The sequence below is a fragment of the Nyctibius grandis genome, chromosome Z (assembly GCF_013368605.1).
Source record: "Nyctibius grandis isolate bNycGra1 chromosome Z, bNycGra1.pri, whole genome shotgun sequence".
In the NCBI taxonomy this organism is placed as follows: domain Eukaryota; kingdom Metazoa; phylum Chordata; class Aves; order Nyctibiiformes; family Nyctibiidae; genus Nyctibius; species Nyctibius grandis.
This window is the reverse complement of record NC_090695.1, coordinates 10,836,568-10,857,772: the sequence shown is the minus strand read 5'-3', so window position 1 is coordinate 10,857,772 and position 21,205 is coordinate 10,836,568. Positions and strand designations below refer to the sequence as shown.

At 39.9% G+C, this 21,205-nt stretch overlaps 1 protein-coding gene across 1 annotated transcript; it reads left to right on the top strand.

The window, feature by feature from the left end:
* Positions 1-3,336: 3,336 nt before the first annotated feature.
* On the top strand, positions 3,337-17,809 carry C1QTNF3 (C1q and TNF related 3). The gene is made up of 6 exons (XM_068423566.1): positions 3,337-3,626; positions 8,006-8,117; positions 10,720-10,874; positions 14,928-15,057; positions 16,135-16,234; positions 17,650-17,809. The coding sequence occupies exons 1-6, from the start codon at positions 3,339-3,341 to the stop codon at positions 17,807-17,809; spliced, it is 945 nt and encodes a 314-aa protein (XP_068279667.1). The 5' UTR covers positions 3,337-3,338.
* Positions 17,810-21,205: the final 3,396 nt, after the last annotated feature.

Genomic DNA, 21,205 nt, shown 5'->3' with positions numbered 1-21,205 from the left:
TGTTCAAAAGATTGGAAATTAAAGACCAAAGTCTAAACTCTATTATTAATTTGGACCAAAAAGTGCATGTAGCATCAAACCACCAGAGCAGTGATGGGTAGGAACCAGGTGGACTCTATTAGAAAGCAAAGAAGGGAACCTTTCTTCTTTCAAATAGCTGCCAAGAAACATGCTTGCTTCAGCTTTTGCATGAAATGATAGATGGGGGCTTTGAAGCCTAAATCTCTTTGGTTTTATTCCTCCTCCCTTTGGGACATGGGTGCTGTAGATGTTCATTAATCATGTTGGAAACATTTGCCATAGGAAGCTCCTGGAACGGAGTTTGGAAAGCCATGAAAGCCTTAATGTCAGCTGAAAACATCAGTGCTGTCCCAGCACTTGCTGAATCAAATTATTAAGTGCCAAGACAAATTAATGTTTGTCTCTGAGTCATTCGCAATTTTACAGAGTCCAGGGTTTTCAAACTCCCTTCCTACCAAAAAAATCCTCTCTCCTTGAAAAAGAAACCCCATTTTGGTGGCAGCAGCTGCCAAAATCTGGAACTGTGTTTTCAGAAGTCTTGCTTCACTCTCCAGTAAATTCCTTTCCATCTCTCCCTGTCCAGTGAAATAACTGGAATATTTGCTTTTTTTTTTTTTTAAATCAGGATTTTCAGTAGTCATAAAGCAAAGGCTAACAAGCCTCTTCTGCAAGGCTATTTAGTTAATTAATATTTATACACTGAAGCAAGGCTCAAGAGCTAATCTATGAAGTGTTATTCAATGATCCTGAACATCTGGATGGAGAATCCAAGATTTCACTGAAATTGAAAAGATTCCTGCCATTAGAGCTTCAAAATAAGGGAGATAAATACAACAAAAGCATGAAGCAAGGAGACACAGCTCTGTCTGGCAAGCCTGTGGGCTGAGATAACCAGGAGCCGCCGCTGTTCCTGGGGCTGCTGCTGAGACAACTGGGGTGCTGCAGGCAGTGGGTCACGTTTATCCTCGAGGGGAAACACCGAGCCCACAGCAGCCAAGGTCCCTGCTCCTACACCACGCTTGGCCAGCGGAGAAGGATTAAAAAGGGAAGACCTGCCCTTGGCTGCCTTCGCTCCCAGTAGCCCCAAGCACTGCCCCTGCGCTGGCTCAGCCCAGACCCTGCGTGTCTGTGAGAGCTGGCACTGCCTTTCTGGGGGACTGGTGCAGTCCCTCACTCCTAACTGTGGGCTGTTAAATAGCAAAGAACTGAGGAAAGTGGCTGAGTACAGGCTGACACTGACACCCTGCCCAGCACTTGTGCCACCAGCAGACATACCCCAACTGAGCATCGCTCACCCCTCTCCGCTGCCAGCGCCTTCTCCTATGACGTGACTTGCCCTGCTGACTCTACAGAAAGGAGCTAAATATAAAACAGAGAGTGCTTTCTCACCATCATTCAAGCGCTTTCTCACCGTCATTCAGCAACCATCAACTGTGCATCCCTTCCAGCACCTACAAGGTCTGAATGAAAAGCCTTCACATCACAGATCTCTCCCTTCTGGGCTCATCTTCCATTTAGACAGGAGATCCACAGCTCCTTTCAAAATCATTGCTGCTTGAGCCTTATTTGCCTTACTTGTGGCAAAAAAGAGGGTTTCAGATGCTCCATACCTCATCCCTATCTCAGTAATATGCCAGGCAGCGAAGACACACAATGACTGCCCCTTGCAGCTGCAGTCAATAAAGTTGGGGCATTTTAGCAAATGTAACTTATTTCCCCTGTTTAGCAGTGCCTGTGGTGTCATGCCTTGCTGCTGTAGCATGCTGGTATGCTGAAGGCTTTTTACATTGCAGAATAACTTAGGACCTCATTTCACTGGTGGGTCTTGGCCTTCTGTTTGGTCACGTCCTGGCTTGTTCCCAGCATATCTTTTCGAGTGCACTGTCTATTTTCCCCCTTAAAATTAAGCCTGAGTAATATTTGTGGATCATTAGCTTTAGAGACTACCTTCTGGGTGGATGAAACCTTCATCACCACCCCAACACGCCCCTGGTGCTCATGCAACACTAGCTTCATCCTCTAAAAACAACCACCGTAGCACTCTGCACCACAACTCTCACATTTTAGCAGGCAACTGAACAGGAAGAAAAAAAAAATGAAAAAATGTGGGATAATTTAGGGCCACAAAGCACCCCAGAGGTCACAGAGGAACCCCAGCCAAACGCTAAGCAGGGTGGTCAGCCTTGAACAACTTGAGTATGATCCAGTCCATCACATTGTGGGGCCAGGGATCATTCCCTGGGTCTGATGCCTTCAGTAATGTTGTTGTAGCCATGTACTGGTGAAGTGTTTCTCACAGATCAAGGAGCTACTTGCTCTTGGGAAGGTTGGGTGTGCATGTGTATGTGCATGCATTTGCAGAACTGCATTCTGCAGTTGTGGCTTTCTAGAGGATATTACTGGGTGGTTCAAAAAATATAATAAGGATATTATTACACATATATGATTTGATTCTTTTAGTCTGAAATAAGCCCCCGGTAAATTTACATTTAATTGGCAGTGAAGATATAAAACTTGGTTTGGCAGTTGCATTTAGCAAAACATTGGGAACTCAAGGGAAAAAATATTGTAGGCTGAACCAATGCTGAGAAATGGGGCTCTGTGAATCTGAATTCAACCCAGTTTTTCAGAGCTACTTACCCAGTCTCCTTCCATCGTTGGCCAACTGACAGAAATTCAATATTTTTCGTCTAGTGAATGAAAAGCATAGTCAGAAAGAGCCAATGGGTCAGGATCATATGCAAAAGCTCCTCTTGTGCTTTTGTTTCCTAATTGCTCTTGGAAGGATTTTTCAGACTGGGCTGACGCAGTTGTGTGTGTGAATTTCCTGGCAAATAAGGAAGGTGACTGTGTCCAAAAGACATTTAAGAGTGTGAATTCACAGCCTTTCCATGTCTAATCAAGGAGCGTAAACCATTAGCCACATGTTCTCCATTTCCATCACATTTTTTCACACTTAAACAAAAACATGCCAAAGAAAAGGTGCTACATTTTTTAATGCCCCCAAATAGGAACCACGGGAGTCCGTTAAATGCTGTGGTCATTTCCAGCATACAAATCAATTTTCCTTGTGGTGGTGAAGCGGTGAATAATGCCTGGTTTGTTTAAAAGAGCATGACTGATTTTGGATGAAGGATCCTGTCACTTTGGCATTTTTAGTCTTATTTATTGCACGCAACCGTATAAAACCTGGTACTGGTCTCAGTGCCAGGCTTACTAGTGGAAAAGCTGAAAGGACCACATACCTCCTGGTGCAGCAAAGAGGTTCTCCTTCTGCAAGGCATTTGCTGGACTCCTGAACAATTATTTTAAATAACATGGCAGAGAAGGATTTCATCAGTTGGCATCTACTGGCCTTATTTTTTCTTCCATTTTGCCTGTGTCAAGATGAATACATGGAGGTGAGCAGAAGATCTTATAAACCAGTGGCCAAAGTATTGCAAAGTCACCACCAGACTGGCCATAAAGGTTCCAGAAGCAGGGAAATATTGAAACAGCGGAGTCAACTTATAGAGTGGACGGTTGATAATAGCACTTCTGCAGACCAAAAAGTCCTGAGACCAGAGGTAGATGATGTAGAACTGACTACCTCAGATAGAGTCCAGGTACTCTGAATTAATCTTCTAAAGATATCTTTAAAGCTAATGAGATATTTTATTTTTTTGCTAAGATTATTAGTGATATATTTATGAAATTATTTTTATTAAAGCTGTGTATTGGTCTGTATCCTGCTGGGTTGCTTTATAGGATCTTTTAATGAGCTGGTAGAACCAGCAGTGGTTGGGAACACTGGTTTCAACATAGACAGCAGCCCTTTGTTTTGCTGAAACTGTGATCCTGTGCAATCATGTATTCTGATATATAGTCTCTTAATGATTTCAAGGTATTACTTATCTAATATACTAAAGTTTTAGATTCTGTTATCTCATTTGGATGTGAAGGAAAATTACAGGATTTCTAGAGGTATTTGGAAAGATTCAATTAGCTAATAACTTTACTTGAAAATTATGTATATAAAGTATATTCTTTTGAGCTTGAGACAAACATAATGAAATTCTGAGTGTTCAAAAATTTTATTCTAAGGAATAGCTTGAAAAAAAACAGGTACTAATGTAATGAGTAAGTTTAATAATATATATCAACTTAAGAGTTTCAGAGGAAAAGGGACTCAGAATGAAACTCTAAATCATCTGTAGTATCTGCGTTTTAAACTGGGAATCTTTTTATGCCTTTTACATGGCATTTTAGATATTCTAGTCATTAGCTCACAGCAAAGGGAAAATGGCATAATTGGATTATACATAAAATATTGCAGACCAAATTTAAAAGGAAAAATCTGAAGGGCAGAAGAAGAAGCTTTTTCTAGCACTAGGCAAAACAAAATTCCACTCACATGAAGTTCTTGTTGATTGATGTTTTTTAGAAACAACAAGAACATGAGTATTTTGTTCCTGTTGCTGATACAAATATTTGAGTCCTGTATAGTTCACCTTTTATCGTTTGTTTTTAAAATATCTTTCAAATCAAACTATGATATTTTGAATTCCAAAAATCATGGACATGCAGACAAGTGTTGAATAATAACCTACTTCATGATAAGCAGAGAGGAGATTTGATTTTAATCCTGGTCTAGGCTTGAAGAACTAAAACACATCCAAGTATGGGAATAGGTTTAATACCTCACTATATTCCCTGTATTTAAATTTTATAGTGCATTGCATTTCATATTTCTTGGGCAGGAGTTATATGTTCCTCCAGTGCACTCAGCAAAATAGATATTTAACTGTAGGTATGTTAAATTCCACTTGCAGTATATAAACTATGCAAACCATCAGGTATGTAGTCCAATGAGCCAGCTAGTGTGTGCGTACCTCTTTACTGCAGAGAGAATTGTGCAGCTGCATACTACAGAGCATGTATTACTGATACTTAGAGAAGATTACCCTTTAACTCAACATAATTTCAGATAATGCAGGATTTAATACAAAATCCAACTTTTTTAGGGGTCAAACTCTCCCTCACAGAAAGTGTCACTGTGTTTGGGGTGCATGTGTCTCTCATCAGAGAGTTTAATGCAACATGTTTGGAATTGCCTGCTGGGGGAAGAGGCTGTGATATTAAAACTGAGCCCACAGTGTCTGAGTACAGCTGACGGCAGTCATTTACCTGCCAGACCCTCTCTAAGCAGCAATATTTGCTGGGGAAATGATTCAATTTTTGGCTTACTGAAATGAAATGGAGGACCAGCAGATGCATGACAGGGATAATCCATCACAGAGTGGCTGACACAATAGGTATTTTCCATCTCTAGACTCCAGGGCTTTCCAGGCAGAGGAGGAACAAGGGTGGCATGGACATGTTTTAATTCATGTCAAACCTCTCCCTTCCCCTTATGCCATCTGAAAGCTGTTTCACCACTAAGTTCCTACTTTCTTGGTTATCTTAGCTCTGGCTGGAGAATTTCACCCTCTTCCCATTCCCTGTCATAGAATAGGGACAATAGCATTGGTCTTTGCTGCATTGGATACAAGGCCAGTTTCCACACTGCTGGTAACTTAACATAAAAATATAACGTGCATTTCTTAAGCACAAGAACTCTTAGTGACTGGGGAGAGTCATGCCAGACACATTCTTCCTTTTCAGGTTGCTCTTCAAAAACCTTCAGGTACCCCTCAACCTACTGGTGTTTTACCCTGAATTTTTGCAATTTTGGTTTGTTTAATTCTTTGCTAGAGAAGGGGCATAGATGGCCTTAGTGCCCATAGAGATATGCTATTTTGCATTCAGAACAGGAGCCAAGAATGGTAGATGTACATTACTCATCTTCTGCATTGTCTGAGACAATATAACAGAAACCCATAAAATGAAACAAGAATGCCAAATAGCATTTGGTTATGACCAGCACTAGTATCTATTTTATGATAATACAGCTGGTGAGCCAATAATGTCGTTCAGGATTTCAGCTCATTGCGTAAAAAAACCCAAATTTTTACCTGCACAGAGAGAGTCTCACATGCAGTCCAGTCCGCTGGATTCATGCCTTCCCTTGCCTATAATCCATAGTCCTAAGTCTTTGGATATTTCTAGGCTGATATGACTTATGTGCTCTGGGCAGGTGTGTCTATAGTTTGCCTTCTCATTTAACATGAATACGAAGCACTATGAAAAAAAGAGCTGGAGATTTTAATTGCTTGTGCAATTCCAGTCCTCTTGTACTTGGCTCCCCTTTAAGGACTGAAAATGAGCTGAAAGCAGGGCTACTTCTTCTCTCATATTAGGAAAGCTTTAAACAGTGTGTCTGGTGATTGTCAGTTTTGTTCTTCCTAACAACTGGGAGAAATAAAACAGCAAGAAAGATACAAACAGGTTTTCCAGGAACAGTTGAACAGGCAGAACTCATTTTTCTCACAAAATATAGACCTTACCCAGAATTAAGGTAAAAAGCATAGTATTGACCAAAACCCCATAAATATGAAGCATTTCAGCCCTTGGCAAGTCTTAACATTTCCATAACTCTTTGAATATGAAGCATATTTGTTGAGCTGTCAGGTCAGGCTTTATTCCCATGGTAGCTCCACTATCAGCAGTTCCAGCTGGAGAGGGCATGTGTCTCTCCTTTTGGTGGAGTTGCAGTATTTTGCTGGCATGAAAGGGTTTTCTGTATCCATAAACATAAACTCCCAAGCCTCCCCGAAATTAATGAATTCTGGGGGTGTGCTTGGTATTGTTCAAAACATGGGCAGAAAGCTTTAGTGTTTCAGATCAAGCCAGCCGACGGCCTTTAGGGCAAGAATAGAGCACATCTATATGTTTGTTTTTCAGCTCCCATCCCACCAGAGGCTCGTTTGCTGCTGTTAAACCAATGGGTCTGCATTAGGCAACTAATTTGAGGATGATAAAGACAAGTGGAAATAAGGAGAAGGAAGACAAACAGTAGAATGATTAGGGAAAAGTAGAAGTTGGACTGGTGTATCCAACCCCCAGAATTTACGAACTGCAGATTTGCAATTCAGGAGCAAAGAAGTGTAGGGGAAAATAAACAATAAGGAGAAATGAGAAGGAGGCAGAGAAATAAAATCAAGCCCTGGACCTCTACCTCAGCTGACCCATAGGAAGACTTGTGACCGCTAAATCATTGCAAAAGTCTAGTTATGAAATCCAGCCAGTATTGAATAAGACTCCATTAGTATAAATACAATAATTTGGGAAGAAAAGCACTGAATCAAAACTATTATCAGACTATTATTCCAGTAGCTGAGCTATGTATAATAAACTCATTAGTTTATTTATGCTGCTATATTAGTTTCAGCATATAAACAGGTTTTCATAGTTACACACCCACAACTACAAATAATCAAATGTCCTTAACACCAGGTGTTGTGGTCACTTCAAATTTTTGTCATGTATCACGGGACCGTTTAGGTTCTTCCAACTTTAGTAGCCTGTAAATATGCAAGTCTGGGGCCATGAACAGGAATATGCTGCACAGACATTTTATAACATCTCCTTCCGGTGGCCCAACACCGTTTTGTTTATGTTTAGAGGAGGACAGTTCATTGCTGAAGGTCAAATGAAGTCCCTCATGTCCTAGCACTCGTTGTATATAGGCTTGTTTGTCAAGAAAGGTCAGCTGAAATGTGGGATCAGTGAAAAGCAGGATGGGAACCTAACTGAACTATTCATCTAACTTTCATTACTTGGTATTATTTATTTTCAAAACCCTCATTATTTGACAGGACAAGTTGGTTTTTTTTAATATTCATATAGGTCTTAGAACACTTGAAGAGCTATTCCCTTAAATCTTCCAAAAATAACATCTTCAGGGACAACCCAAGTATGGGAGATTTCAGCCCAGATAAGAAGTGTTTTGAAAACTTAGCAAATATATAAACAGAGAATATATAATGAAGACCCTGTAACCGACATACATATGATTGATGCCCTCCATGAATGAGCTATTTAAAGCTTATTTTTGTGTACTTAGCCCCCACAAACCGGATCGCAGAATCCAGACTGTAGTTCCTGCTGCCGTGGCGACTTTGGAGTTCGACTCTACCAAGGGCCCCCAGGACCTCCCGGGCCCCCTGGGATGCCAGGTAAAGATGAAGTCTAATTGATTTTTCAGTCAGTCTAATTATAGGCTATAAATTACAGGCTATTCTATGAAACATCAGAGAATGGTCCAAACATCAGTATTTGGGGACAGATTCAGAAACAAGTTTTTCTATAATTTCTGGAGAGACAGAGACTTTCAGTTAGACTCTAAAGTCTTTCCAGTGAAAACCCATTTGTTATTAAAATTCAGCTTTCACAAATTCATACTAAAAGTAATCTTATTACATTTCTAGGGCAAATTAGTCTGTCTTCTTAAAGCAACATGAAGCTTCTGTTAAAGTTGGAAGAACTTGTTCCCTGGAGTTGATTATTGCAATCACCTTTGAATATTCAGCTATGCTATTGTATATTGTATTCAGGAGCTTTTTTTCATCTAGCGTACCGCTAGCCAATATTTTAAAGAGACAAACATGCTTCTATTCTCTCATAGAAAATTCCTCTTTTTCTTCTTTCTTCCTGTGTTCCACAATAAAAAGTACTTTTTTTTCCCGTTAAAAATGCACACAGAAGAACAGGATACACAAGAAAAGGGTTTACTTCAGTCTGATAATTGATATGGAAAAAGAAGAACCTAGAGGAAGGAAAAACGTAGTTAGTTGCATGTTGGTGTAAGTTTGTTACAGCAGCTACCTTCAGGGATTTGAAAATCACCATTCCTAAAGCAGATGTATAATGTAAATGAAAATGTCAGTGACTGACATGTTTGTCTCATCTTCAAAAGCTTACATCTGCTGTTATCACAATACAAATGCAATTTAGTGATCCTGTCTCACAAATGTACCGATAGTAACAGACATGACAGATAACCATACACAAAAAAAAATAATGTGGTGATTTTTGGTAGAAACAGTTTATAGTAGCAGTTAAATCTGACTGTTATGAAGTTAAATCTGAGTGAATGAAGTGTTTCAAGAACTAGCTTCAGTTGGCAAAATATTGCAATGAATTGTTAGTTTGACATATTTTGGGTGTTAGGTAAAATAATGTCATAGGCATATTTGGTATTAGCCTACTGTAAACCACTCATGCATCAATCCTTCATGAAAATACTATTGACCATTACAGAAGTAAGAGAAATCTAATAGTGAGGACTCTTGTGCTGAAATATTGCATTACATATTAATAAACTGTTGGCTTCTTAGAAGCGGGACACAATTTTGTATCAGACCCACACTTTTGACGCTGCAGTGGACATACTGGCACACAGCTCAATCCCAGCTTTGCACTTTCCTCATGCAAGGATGTATCTCAGTCACACTTTCTTGTTACCACAGGATGCCAAAAATGTAGGGCCAACAGCAGCCTTCTGCACCCTGGAATTTCTCTGTCTCCTTCATCTGCTGCATTTCATATCATTGTGCCCGTAAGGGAAACAACAGCTGCTTTTCCTTTGACTGAATCAAATGTCGCTTGCAGACTTCTGTTCTGAACTGGTAGAGAAGTAGCTCTGGCTTTACATGAAAGATCATTCTTGTTATTTTTAAGAGTTATTGATTTCTCTAGCAAAACAAAAATTTGCTTAATTTCTTCCACCATTTAGCTTCCTTGTTTGAAGTAATTTTTTTTAGCCACATAAAAACTGAAGAATCACTTAATCATTAGATTTGATCTCAAACACCACCTTTCTTCATGTAAATTCATAACCAGAGGACTAATCAGAGAACAAGCAGAGTGGCAAAGACTCTAATTTCAATTCCTCTAGAATTAGAACAATGATGACACTAATTAATCCCCTGAGTAATTAATTGAAAGGTCAGGCTTTTGCATCAGGTAGGCATAATCATTGTTCAGTGATTCCAGCCAACTTTAAAATCTTGTCAGTCACATGGATGTTTGCTCAGTAATTTCCTCATTAAACATCAGGAAGTAAGTAATACTGCAGATGCAGAACTATGTTTTTATAACAACCCTTTTTACAAGAAGCCATCTCAGAAAAGCTTCATTATAAAAATGTTATCTTTCTTTAAATCTAGAAATGTACAATCAAGCAACTCCTTCAAGCTAACCAGCACCCTGAGAATGCACTCTCCCGTTTTTGGCACAGATGGGTCATTTAGCTAGTTTAAGGCTACAGTCATTTTTCATTTGTGTAAAACATGTTTTAAAGATAGCAAAATGTTATTCAAAATTATCTTATCCTACCCTAATTAACTTCAATTATTGGGAAATAAGCTTTTACACAAAGGGAAAAGCAAGAGTGCTTATGCAGGCTACCTGGTAGGTGTCAATAGGCGGTGGCTTTCGCTTTCTTTGAGCCTCACGTCCACTGAGGTCTTGTCCTTGCACATTTCCCCAACAATGCAATGACTTGAGACACTGGCAGTTTATACAGCAACACCAAGATAGCATGAGGGTTAATGCTTAAACATCAATCTACGTCCTTCTGGAAGCTTGCTCAACAAAACCTTCACCTTCAGCTTAACCACACAGCTGTTTCTTATCCATCGCAGCTCAGTCTGGATTTTATGGTACTGAAAAGTCCATGTGTTGCAAACTGGTGGAAAAGGACCCTGTCACAGTTAGCTGTTAAAATATATTATATGAAATTACTTAAGTTAAACAGAAAGCTCTGTTTCCTTTAAGGAAATCATGGAAACAATGGAAATAATGGAGCAACTGGCCAGGAGGGAGCCAAAGGTGAGAAAGGAGACAAAGGAGATATGGGACCGAGGGGAGAGCGTGGCCATCACGGACCCAAAGGCGAAAAGGGTTACCCTGGGATTCCCCCAGAGCTACAGGTACAAAATCTCTGACTTGTTTTGGCTGCAGCAATTCTTAGGTTATGGGTTTTTTCTCTGAAAAACAGCACCTAACTACTGTAAGACACTTAAGAAGCAAATCCCCCTGTAAATTAATAAAGTGAGAGACCCATATAGCCCTTGTCATGACTGACAAATGTGCTCTGCCAGATCTTCCTGGAAAATAAAGACACCAGGGATAAGTGTTTCTTTAGAGTAAGAATCCAGCTGAGAAACAGGCAGGAAGAAACATATATGGTTCCCTTTTAGGGCAGAAAGCCAGTATCTGGGTCATTAAAGGAGAATAGCAGGGACTATAATTTTTTTATTAAGCTGTATCACGTACATAACTGTGCTTCCTATGGTATATGAAAAAACTAAAGGAATCACTCAGGCCCATGCTTCTCAGGTCGGTCAGGCTTTGTGAGATTCTCTGAAGCATATGTATCCAGCTCCTCAAAGTATGATGTCAAAACCTCTGACTGCAGACAGAAGTCCTCTGGTTTTGAAAAATACCCCTCAGTAGCTATCTGTGTTTTTATATGTCTAGATACCTTAAATATGTTGAGAAGCATGTCGGTTCTGCCTATGAATGAAGTACCCAAAAGCCAGATGAGCACTAAAACACAGGTTCAAGCCTGAGCTGATAACCTCTGTGAGGGATGGGATGTATTTGTTTGATCTCAACACAGTGTTGGCATAGTCCCATAGCTTTTGCATTAGAGCTTCTTCAAGTCCCAGGAATGTGGCAGATGGTGGAGAGCTTATGTGTGTGTGTGTATATATATATACCTGCAGTACAGCAGAGACATGGTGTAGTCCTGTTCTTAAGACAACCAAAATTAAATAGGACTTGGATAACTAAGACCCTTGGTTGCTGTTGCAAAGGGGATTTAAGAGAGTTGTCCACACTGTATACTGCAGTGTAGGAATATACGAGCAGTTAGTCTGCAATAGCAGGAAGACTTGACTATCTCTGTGACATAGCACAGTTAAGGTGCTAAAGGCAAGATTAGATGCATGGCAAGCCTTTGAGATGTATCCCTCCCGGTCTCCAGCTGCCACTGTGGAAGCAACTTCTGTAGGTCAGCCCCATGTGGGGGGATCCTAAAGCACTTGAGATGGCACTAGGTGCATTCTCTGGGGCCCCCAACAGAAGAAGGACATGAAGCTCTTGGAACGAGTCCAGAGGAGGGCCACGAAAATGATCAGAGGGCTGGAGCACCTCTCCTATGAAGACAGGCTGAGAGAGTTGGGGTTCTTCAGCCTGGAGAAGAGAAGGCTCCAGGGAGACCTTCTAGCAGCCTTCCAGTACCTGAAGGGGCCTACAGAAAAGCTGGAGAGGGGCTTTTTACAAGGGCAAGTAGTGACAGGACGAGGTGGAATGGTTTTAAACTGAAAGAGGGTAGATTTAGATTAGATATTAGGAAGAAATTCTTTCCTGTGAGGGTGGTGAGACACTGGAACAGGTTGCCCAGAGAAGCTGTGGATGCCCCCTCCTTGGCAGTGTTCAAGGCCAGGTTGGATGGGGCTTTAAGCAACCTGGTCTAGTGGAAAGGTGTCCGTGCCTGTGTCAGGGGTGTTGGAACTAGGCAGGGTCTTTAAGGTCCCTTCCAACCCAAACCATTCTGTGATTCTATGATTCTTTGATTTGCGTGGGCAAGTGACTGCAGTCAGATCCAGCTCCAGAGAGCCCACATGCGAGGGAAGCACCTAAGCTCCTGTTACAATTACTGACGATCTGGAAGAGCAGCTCAGCTTAATCAGACAGTCACTGCTGCTTTTGGGCAAATGGGACTTCAAACACCACAGAGTATATAGATATCCAGAAACTAAAAGGGAGTTTACATCCTCACTCAGGCATACACACTTTAATGGAAGTGTCTTAGTCTTGATCTAAGTTGTATCCCCCAAACTGAGTTCATCACAGAAGGGACAAAATGGGATATAGCAAACATGCACAAAAAAAAATCCCACTTCCAAACACTCTGACTGTGGGGAAAACTGAAGTTCTGATCTACTTACAGATCTAAACCTTTTAACTGAAGGATACTGTTTCCCAATAACAGTCATTCATACATGTTTTATATCCTCATAAAAGGCATGCAAATTAACACCAAAATCAACAGTACAACCAACACGTACAGTGTGGGAAAAAGGCTTTGGATTTCTTGGCATTGTGCATGTTTGAATTCTCCACCCTCGGTTGCATGAAGATGGGATAATTGCACAGAATAAAATTCACAATAAAAATAGTTCCCAAAATTACTGGACTTCTGCAATAAAGCAGAATTATTTTGGTATTTTTAAAGAATTAACTAGAATTAACATTATAACTGAATATCTTAAAAACATGTTTGTTGTAATTACATTCAATATAAATCGTTTTTCAATTTTAAAATGAGCTATAAGCATTTTTTTCTTACATAAAGATAGTAATTTAATTAAAAACTGAATAATTAGAGAGGATGAATAACAAAAGCTCATATTGCAATATCTATTTCTAAGTAAAATTCCATCACTGTTTTTAACAGATGTGTTTAAAAATTCTTTACACAGTATAGCATATCATTTCTTGTTAAGAATTTTAGAGTGGGGGTAGGTAGAGGAGAAAAGACTTTTGAATACAGTACTGTTTTAAGTACAGGATTATTTTGAAAGACTTGGCATATCAGTGTTGATCTGCTACTTCAAAATGAGACCTAGGCAGAAAGGACATCTTTTTCAACTCTTCTGATCAGCCCAAGAAAAGAGAATGTGAAATGGAATCTAGACAAAAAGCAGTAAATTCCATCAAGCTGCCATTGCAGCTGCTTTGCTTTAACACATGATGAACTTTGATGTGATCCTGGCTGAGAAGCAAGAAGTTAACAATTTGCCGTTATAGAAAACGCAACCATGCAGGGATAAGGAAAATCAGCCCAAGCTTTCAGCTCACATCTGGAGCTCCTCAAATTTCTGAGCAGATGGCTAATGATTTCCATTGTTGGATCTGGACTTGCATTTGATTTCGCCTGTTTTGGTTTTGTTCTCATTTGGATCTGAAATCAAAATAAGTTTGGTGTGTTTTTTTTTTTAACACCAATATAGCTGGAATCTCACAAAAAATGTCATTTTTGTGAGGGGCGGTAACAAAGGTAATTGAACACTTCTCATCTAAGAAGAGATAAAGATAAAATGCCAAGTCATTATGTGACCTTCTGGCATCCAGGTGCAGCAATTCTGCCTGTCCTGTTCCCTGACAGTCGGATGGGGGGATCACAGACTCACAGAAGAGGTAACTCCCTTCCCTCCCCATGCAGGTTGGCCCGGTCGTTCCCTGGTATATTGCTGAGGGTAATTTGAATTGTCCAATGAGGGAGGTTTTGCACTGCTTCCTATGAAACATTATCCATGACCAACACATCTCACTGCAAGAAGTGTAATGTGACATTGAAGCACAGTTTTCACTTTGTTTCCTCTCTTGTCGTGATTGAGGGTACAGGGCAACTGGTAAGAGAGAAAAAGCACTGAATGTTGAGTCCCAGCAACTGCACTTCTAGAGGACCTCTGATAAAAATGCTTAATGTATCTCTGAAGGTAGTTAGCAAGAAACACTAATGTGTATGGATTTTACTGAGCATTATTTGTTTCACACATTCTGTTAAAAGCTATATCCAGTCTAAATGCATTGGGGAACATATAAAAACTAATTAAATCACTTTTGTCGGAAACACCATCCACTTCAATACTAATTTTCTGATGCATCACCCTAGAGAGACTTTAAAACTAAATAAAATCCCAAACGAAGGTCCTGACCTGCAAACACTTGCTTATACACTTACTTTTATGGTTATGAATAGTCCAATTGAATGTAAGAAGCCTAGTGCTCTTCCAGGTTCTTTCAATGGGAGTTTTGTTACTGGAGTTTAATGGCCTTGGAGCAGGCCCTAGAAGAACACCTCTGTCAGGAAAATAAACAGACCGCAAATACAGAAAACAATTCTGTAGCTGATTCCTCTACACATATGCATTTTGTGAACGGCTGCCTGAATAAGAACTGCATTTTTGCAGGTCGCATTCATGGCTTCCATGGCTACCCACTTCAGCAACCAGAACAGTGGGATCATCTTCAGTAGTGTTGAAACCAACGTTGGGAATTTTTTTGATGTCATGACTGGGAGATTTGGTGCTCCAGTAAATGGTGAGTGTTTGCAAAACAAAATAATGCAACTCTAGGAGCTATAGGGAGAAGCATGGTCAATAATGATGGGAAACTAGCTACCTGCCTCTGCCCAAGGCACTGATGAGACTCACTCTGCAGAGCCATAACCAAAAAACATGTCTAAGCAAAGCCCGAAACCACCTTCCTTCTTTTGGCCTTTCTCACACTGCCGCTCATTTACTCACTGCTATGGAAAATAATATTAAATTAAATAAAAGTCAGGGCTCCAAGTTTGCTGTAACACATCTTACTGACAGTTAGGGGTGGGTGTCCTCACAGCTGCTTCCTTTTGAGGTTAATGTATATGTGGATGTCAACAAACTTTGACCCACAATGATTTAATGGCTTTGATGCAAACTCCAAGCTTCCATTGCAGGGTCAATGCTACAGACTTACTGTTCAGGAACCAGGAGCTTGTCTTCCCGCCTCAGGGAGTCTTGTAGAGTTCATGACACATAACATGGTGGTACTGGCAATGTTGTCGGCACCTTTCAGGCAGAGAAAGAGCTAAAAAAAAAAAAAGGGTGATGGTAAGGGTGTGTTGTGCAAGAAGAGAGAGCAGTGGCTATGCCTGCATTGTTCAGGATGCGGTACAGCCAGGTGAGCAGCAGTGGGTGCTGCTAAAACCACTCATGCCCTGCCTGACCTGGGCGACATGCTGGCTGTCTGACAGCCTCCAAGGCTGAGCCCTGGCTGGCCTGGAGGCTGCCCTTTTGGGAGAGGGAAGGAGCAAGACAGCAAGGAAAAAAAGGTGAGAGATGGGGTCACTAGACTCAGCATCTGCGAAATTTCCCTTTCTGAGAAGGAAGGTATGAGCGGTCCTGCCATGTTCAAATACAGTCATTTCTCTGGAACAGAATGTGGCTGAACCCCTGCCACACGCAGAATAAAAATTAATCAGATTTTGGCACACTATAGGCAGAAGCCAAATACCCACTGACAACTGGAAGGTAATTTTGGCCTCAGCTGTTACGTTTTCTAAGCAAGAAGCATAAGTCTGTACCACGACTACCTCCCTCTATGAAGCAAACATGTTGTATTCGGTCATTTTTTCAGGGGTGTATTTCTTCACCTTCAATATGATGAAACATGAAGATGTGGAGGAAGTGTACGTGTACCTGATGCATAATGGTAATACAGTTTTCAGCTTATATAGGTAAGTGAAGGGCCAAGCCATTTTAATGCAAAAGACTTGTTTGCACGGGTATGAAAGCTTGATCACTTTTCAAGAAACATGAAATTTTTCATTTTTTTGAAGAAATTCTGTAAGGTAAAATAACCAACAAAGAAAAACTACTGTATTTTGTCCTCCTCAAGTTGCAAATTTGGATCATATCTGCCACAGATCCTCGACCTAAAATTCAGACTTCATCACAAGTTCCTCAAAGCTCAGGGGAAAGGAATTAGCACTGCAAGTCAGGGTTGGAGTCCAGTGGTAACATGCTGTCATTCTCTTAAAACATATCTCCATCCTCATTTTGCCTGTCAGACTAGTAACAGTCTTGTTAAAAATTAGGGAAGACAATTTACTTTAAAGGTGGAAAGCACTTAAACTGCAGTAGTAAGCATGAGTAAGAAGCAAAGGTCATCCATTTACTGGCTTTGTTATCATTAGCACATTTGGAATAAAACGTTTCTGAACTTTTATGTTAGCTGGAGGATCATCAAGAATAGGATCCCCTTCTAGCTTATCAACTTCTATAAGGACCAGGTCAAGAAGCTTGTAGCCAGATGGATGCCTGAAAAAATATGTGTTTGGGAAAAACTATTCTCTCTTTAATAAGAACCAGGGGTCTGATGCCAAAATGAAGCTTCTCTCCTGAGCCTAAGACACAAAAGCTTAGAGTGACTACACTGATTTTAGGCACTTAAATGACAGCAGGTTGATTTAAGGTGTCAAGGTTTCTTCAACAGCCCGTACCTGAAGCACCACCAAAAGGTGCTTCAGTCCCAATAGATTTTTCCTGCAAAAGACAAAGTGCCCATTTTTTTTCCCCTGAAGCACTGATCTCAGAAAAGGCAACAGGTGGAAGAAAGGGAACCAACACTCACGCAAAGTCAGAAGCTTAGCCCACATCAAACATATCTACATTCCAATGAAAGGCCTCAGGATGGAGTGAGCTGCCTGTCTCTGCCCACTGCCTGTGCTGGGAGCACAGGGGCTCAGCTCACACGAGACTCCTGACTTGGAGGCATTAAAAATTAGCTGGGACGAATCCAAGGGAAAAAGAGCATCACAGGAAATCTGGAGTGTTGTGATGAATGAGCAGAGTTTTAGTTTAAACAACAAATTTGTTACTGTGCCCTGGAAAAAAATACATAAGTTAAACTTCCAGAATTTCACAAAGGAATGAAATGATGCAATTAGTTAAGGTGCAACATTTGACTAGGAGATCAAATGCAGAAAGATGCCAAAATTTGCTCACAAAGCTGAAAAATGTTGGCAAGCCTTTCAAGGAAGTTTTGCTCAGGATAACACTGTGCTTTCTTGGATTCTTTTTTTTTTTAAAGTTGTTTGCTTGATCATTGTTGAGAAACAAAAAGCTGACTTGTTAAAATATTCATCCTTAGCTATGAGTCAAAAGGGAAAGCAGACACTTCAGGAAACAGTGCAGTGCTAAAACTTGCCAAGGGAGATGAAGTTTGGCTGCGAATGGGAAATGGAGCCCTCCACGGGGACCATCAACGCTTCTCTACCTTTGCTGGGTTTCTTCTTTTTGAAACCAAGTAAAAAAAGAAACAACCCATTAGATGTTTATCTGAGGAAACTTCTTTTTTGGAACTGGTATTTTTCTCTGGACTGTGGAATAGCATTACAACATTGAAAGATCAAGAAAGCTTGTTGTGATGCAACGTGTTGCAATTTGGGTATCAGAGATGAGTTAAATACATTGGGTAGTTGACACACAGATTCACGGAAGACATATTGTCTTCTGGGTTGTATCTAGTGAATCGTTACATGTTGCTATTGCTCTCCAAAGTGGCTGAAAAACAAAGGAAAAGGAATTTAAATAATTTAGAGAGCAGTTTGCACAGTAAAGTCAATTTAGTCTGTAAATATACTTCAGTTAAGTATATTTCAGGAATTGAACAATTGATTCATGTTTTTCTGTTCATTTATTCAGTTCTTATTACATGTTCATTTAAGATTGCATCATGGAAACAGGCCTGAATGAATTATAAGTAGGCTTAGCTGAGACCAGATTTAAAGGAAGAAGTTTTTACTGGACTAGAATGAACTAGAAGAAAAAAATGTGAAAATAAAGATGTCAAGGATTCAGGTTTATTGCATTCTCATTTCAAACCTCTGAAGATGTTTCTGGTGTCATTTTTCATAGATTTTTAGTACATATTTATGCTCTTTCTCTTAAAAAAAGAGGTAGTAATTCTTGCCTCAGTAGCAGCTTGAAGCTAAAGTAATTTAGCCTGTAGAGTGCAGGGGATCAGACAGGGGAACTGTAATGTTTCTTCCTAGCCTTCGAATTGTTAAAACCTGATGTAACTGAATGCAAGATGTCAAAGCAGAGGCATATATGCTGGAGAAGTGGGGATATGCCAACAGCACAAACAGAGAAACACAAGCTTTGTGGAGTCTGGAGCTCTTTTAGAAAGATGTACCTTTTAATATTGCATATTAACTGAACAGTGAAGTTGTTGATACAGTTTTCCTACCGGCCTTCCAAGAACTGGTATTTCAGAAAAAGACACTGCAGCCTGGCAAAGCGGCAGCTAACCCAGTTCAATATTTAACTGGTGAAAGCAAACACTGTCACAGAAGTTCTGGTCACAGTGAACTGGGCCATTCTTCAGCATTAATATTTGCCACTGGCTTTTCAAAATTTGGGTACCTGAAATCCTATCTTGCTATTTTCTTTTCATCAGAATCAGCACCAAATTCGCTAAGACAATACTGAAGTTTGGATGTAACCTTCTGCACATTCTAGCTCTCCTCACACAAGCTAATTAAATATAAATTACATTTTATCAGACATTACATTTTAACCAGACATTACCTGCCACTAATGTATAGCAAGCAGGTGGGGCTAGGAAAACATTTATGTGAAATACTTTTATACTGGGTACAGATACCAGTAGGACAACAACAGAGCAAATGAATCAAAATCTGCCCTGTGAATTTGTATGTTCTTTTACATGTTCCTAGTGTATGTAAACCACGTCTTATGATGAAAAATGTATGTTGATACTTGATGATTATGAATTGTGATTTTTTAGTTTTATGCATCAACCACTGCAAATATTAGCTTTAATGAACTGTCGGCTGATGAGTTTTATTGTTTCTTTATGAACTTGTGTCAGGTTTGCACCACATAGGTTTTCAAAACCTGAAACCATATTTTTTTAATAAACATTAGTAAAATTCTGGCATGCCTTCAAACTAAAACCCACCCACCAGGTAATCAGATAATGTTATTCTTTTGGAATAAGTGCAGAAGTTGTATGAGACATACAGTATCATGAGCTAATGTTCACAGTAGGAAAAATCCTGAAAAAAGTCTTTCTTGTTGTGTTAGGAATGTTTGCTTACTTTGTAACACATACATTTACCCAATAAAGACTAATACTCATAAAACTATACTGGTTTCTTCATATCTGTATTCACCAAGGACCTTACCATTTGGAGACTATGGAGATATATTCTTAATATGTACTTCCTAAGCATTCATTTTGCTACTGGATGGGAGAAAGCCAGCACTAAGGGTCAAAATATATTTATTTTACATGTATGTGTATATATATATATATATATATACACACACACACACACGTAAAATTTAAATCCCTAAGGTTTCCTTTGGAGACTTCATTTTCCTTTGTGGTATGGCCATTTTAATCCATTTAGGTCAGAATAAAGCACTTTGAGACTATGATGCATACACTCATTTTAAGCTCCTTTACATTACCTCTCGTAATGGCCATGATACAAAAGAAAGCCAAGTTTTGCCACTCTCATTTTATGTTGTTTCCACAAGTTTTGTGCAACTTGGCCTGCTAAGAGAGGAAAGCAACTAAGAATCACCACAAAAGCTTCTGACAAACAAACAGCAGCATGGTCTCAGTTCCAAGGTTAAAGCTAAGAGGTTTTTTACGTCGAAGTTGAAACTTCATAGTTTTTGTAAGAAATCTCTGCAGCCTTTTCTCTGCAAAGTTATTGCATGCAAACTTTGATGAGTGTTGTAATACTTTACAAATTAATTGTTAACTTATGTATTAATTTCAAAGATCCTTCAAAATATAGCAGCTGATGTAAAAATCTGTGTGTGTTCCTGTTCCTCAAAATTATCAAGTATTATATTCAGTAAGTCATGTGGAATGTATGTTTTTTCTCAGAAATGTGTATGAAAATTAGTCATCTTTCCATTGCTGCTGATAATTGAAAGCCTTTTGCTTAGCAGATGCTCAAAACAAAATGTATTCTGTCAGATTTTTGTCCTCTGTTATAAAATAGGTGGTATCTTGTAATTTGTGTTAAGAGTAAGAAACCTTCTGAAAAGTCAAAAAATGCAATTTGGAGTATACTTAATGGTTTCTTTTCATTGCTAAGCTGAGTCTGTATCTCTCTCTCCCACTCTATGAGCTCCCAGATTTAACCGAGACTTGGCAAGAGCTGCAAGCCCCTGCCTGCCACAGAGCTGTGGTTTGGTAGGCGATATTCTGCCTCTGTGGTAGGAGCTGGCATCCTAGCAGAAGAAAACACTGCCTCACACAGAGACAAGGTGAGCTCTGCTCTGTGTGAAACACCAGCCCCCACTCTTGGTCCTCCCTCCCCCCTGAGACCCAGGGGCTGCTGTCCTTCCCTGTGACACCCTCGCAAGGTAGCAGTTCTCATCTCCAGCTGTGTTAGCGTTAAGGGCTGCATTTTGCAAAATGGGGCTGTGTGCCTCTGGAGAAATGCTAGCTGGACTCCCTTGGCAGAGGTAAAACACAACTTCTCTGCGAGAAAAACATGAACTACAATGAAGCCTAACTGAAGGAAAATGTCTTAGGTCTGGGTCCCAGTTTCACAAGCGGTGATTGAAGAAAGCGGAAAGCAGCTCAGTTTAATTAGAAATTCTTAAGAAAAAAATCCATCTATATTAGTTTCAGAGGCTAGTCCATGCCCTGAGGG

Excerpts from the sequence above, each read along its gene's own strand:
- C1QTNF3 (XM_068423566.1), top strand. The coding sequence starts at position 3,339 with ATGGCAGAGAAGGATTTCATCAGTTGGCATCTACTGGCCTTATTTTTT. Across the intron at positions 10,875-14,927 it reads GGATTCCCCCAGAGCTACAG|GTCGCATTCATGGCTTCCAT; the intron begins GTACAAAATCTC and ends GCATTTTTGCAG. Across the intron at positions 16,235-17,649 it reads ACAGTTTTCAGCTTATATAG|CTATGAGTCAAAAGGGAAAG; the intron begins GTAAGTGAAGGG and ends ATTCATCCTTAG.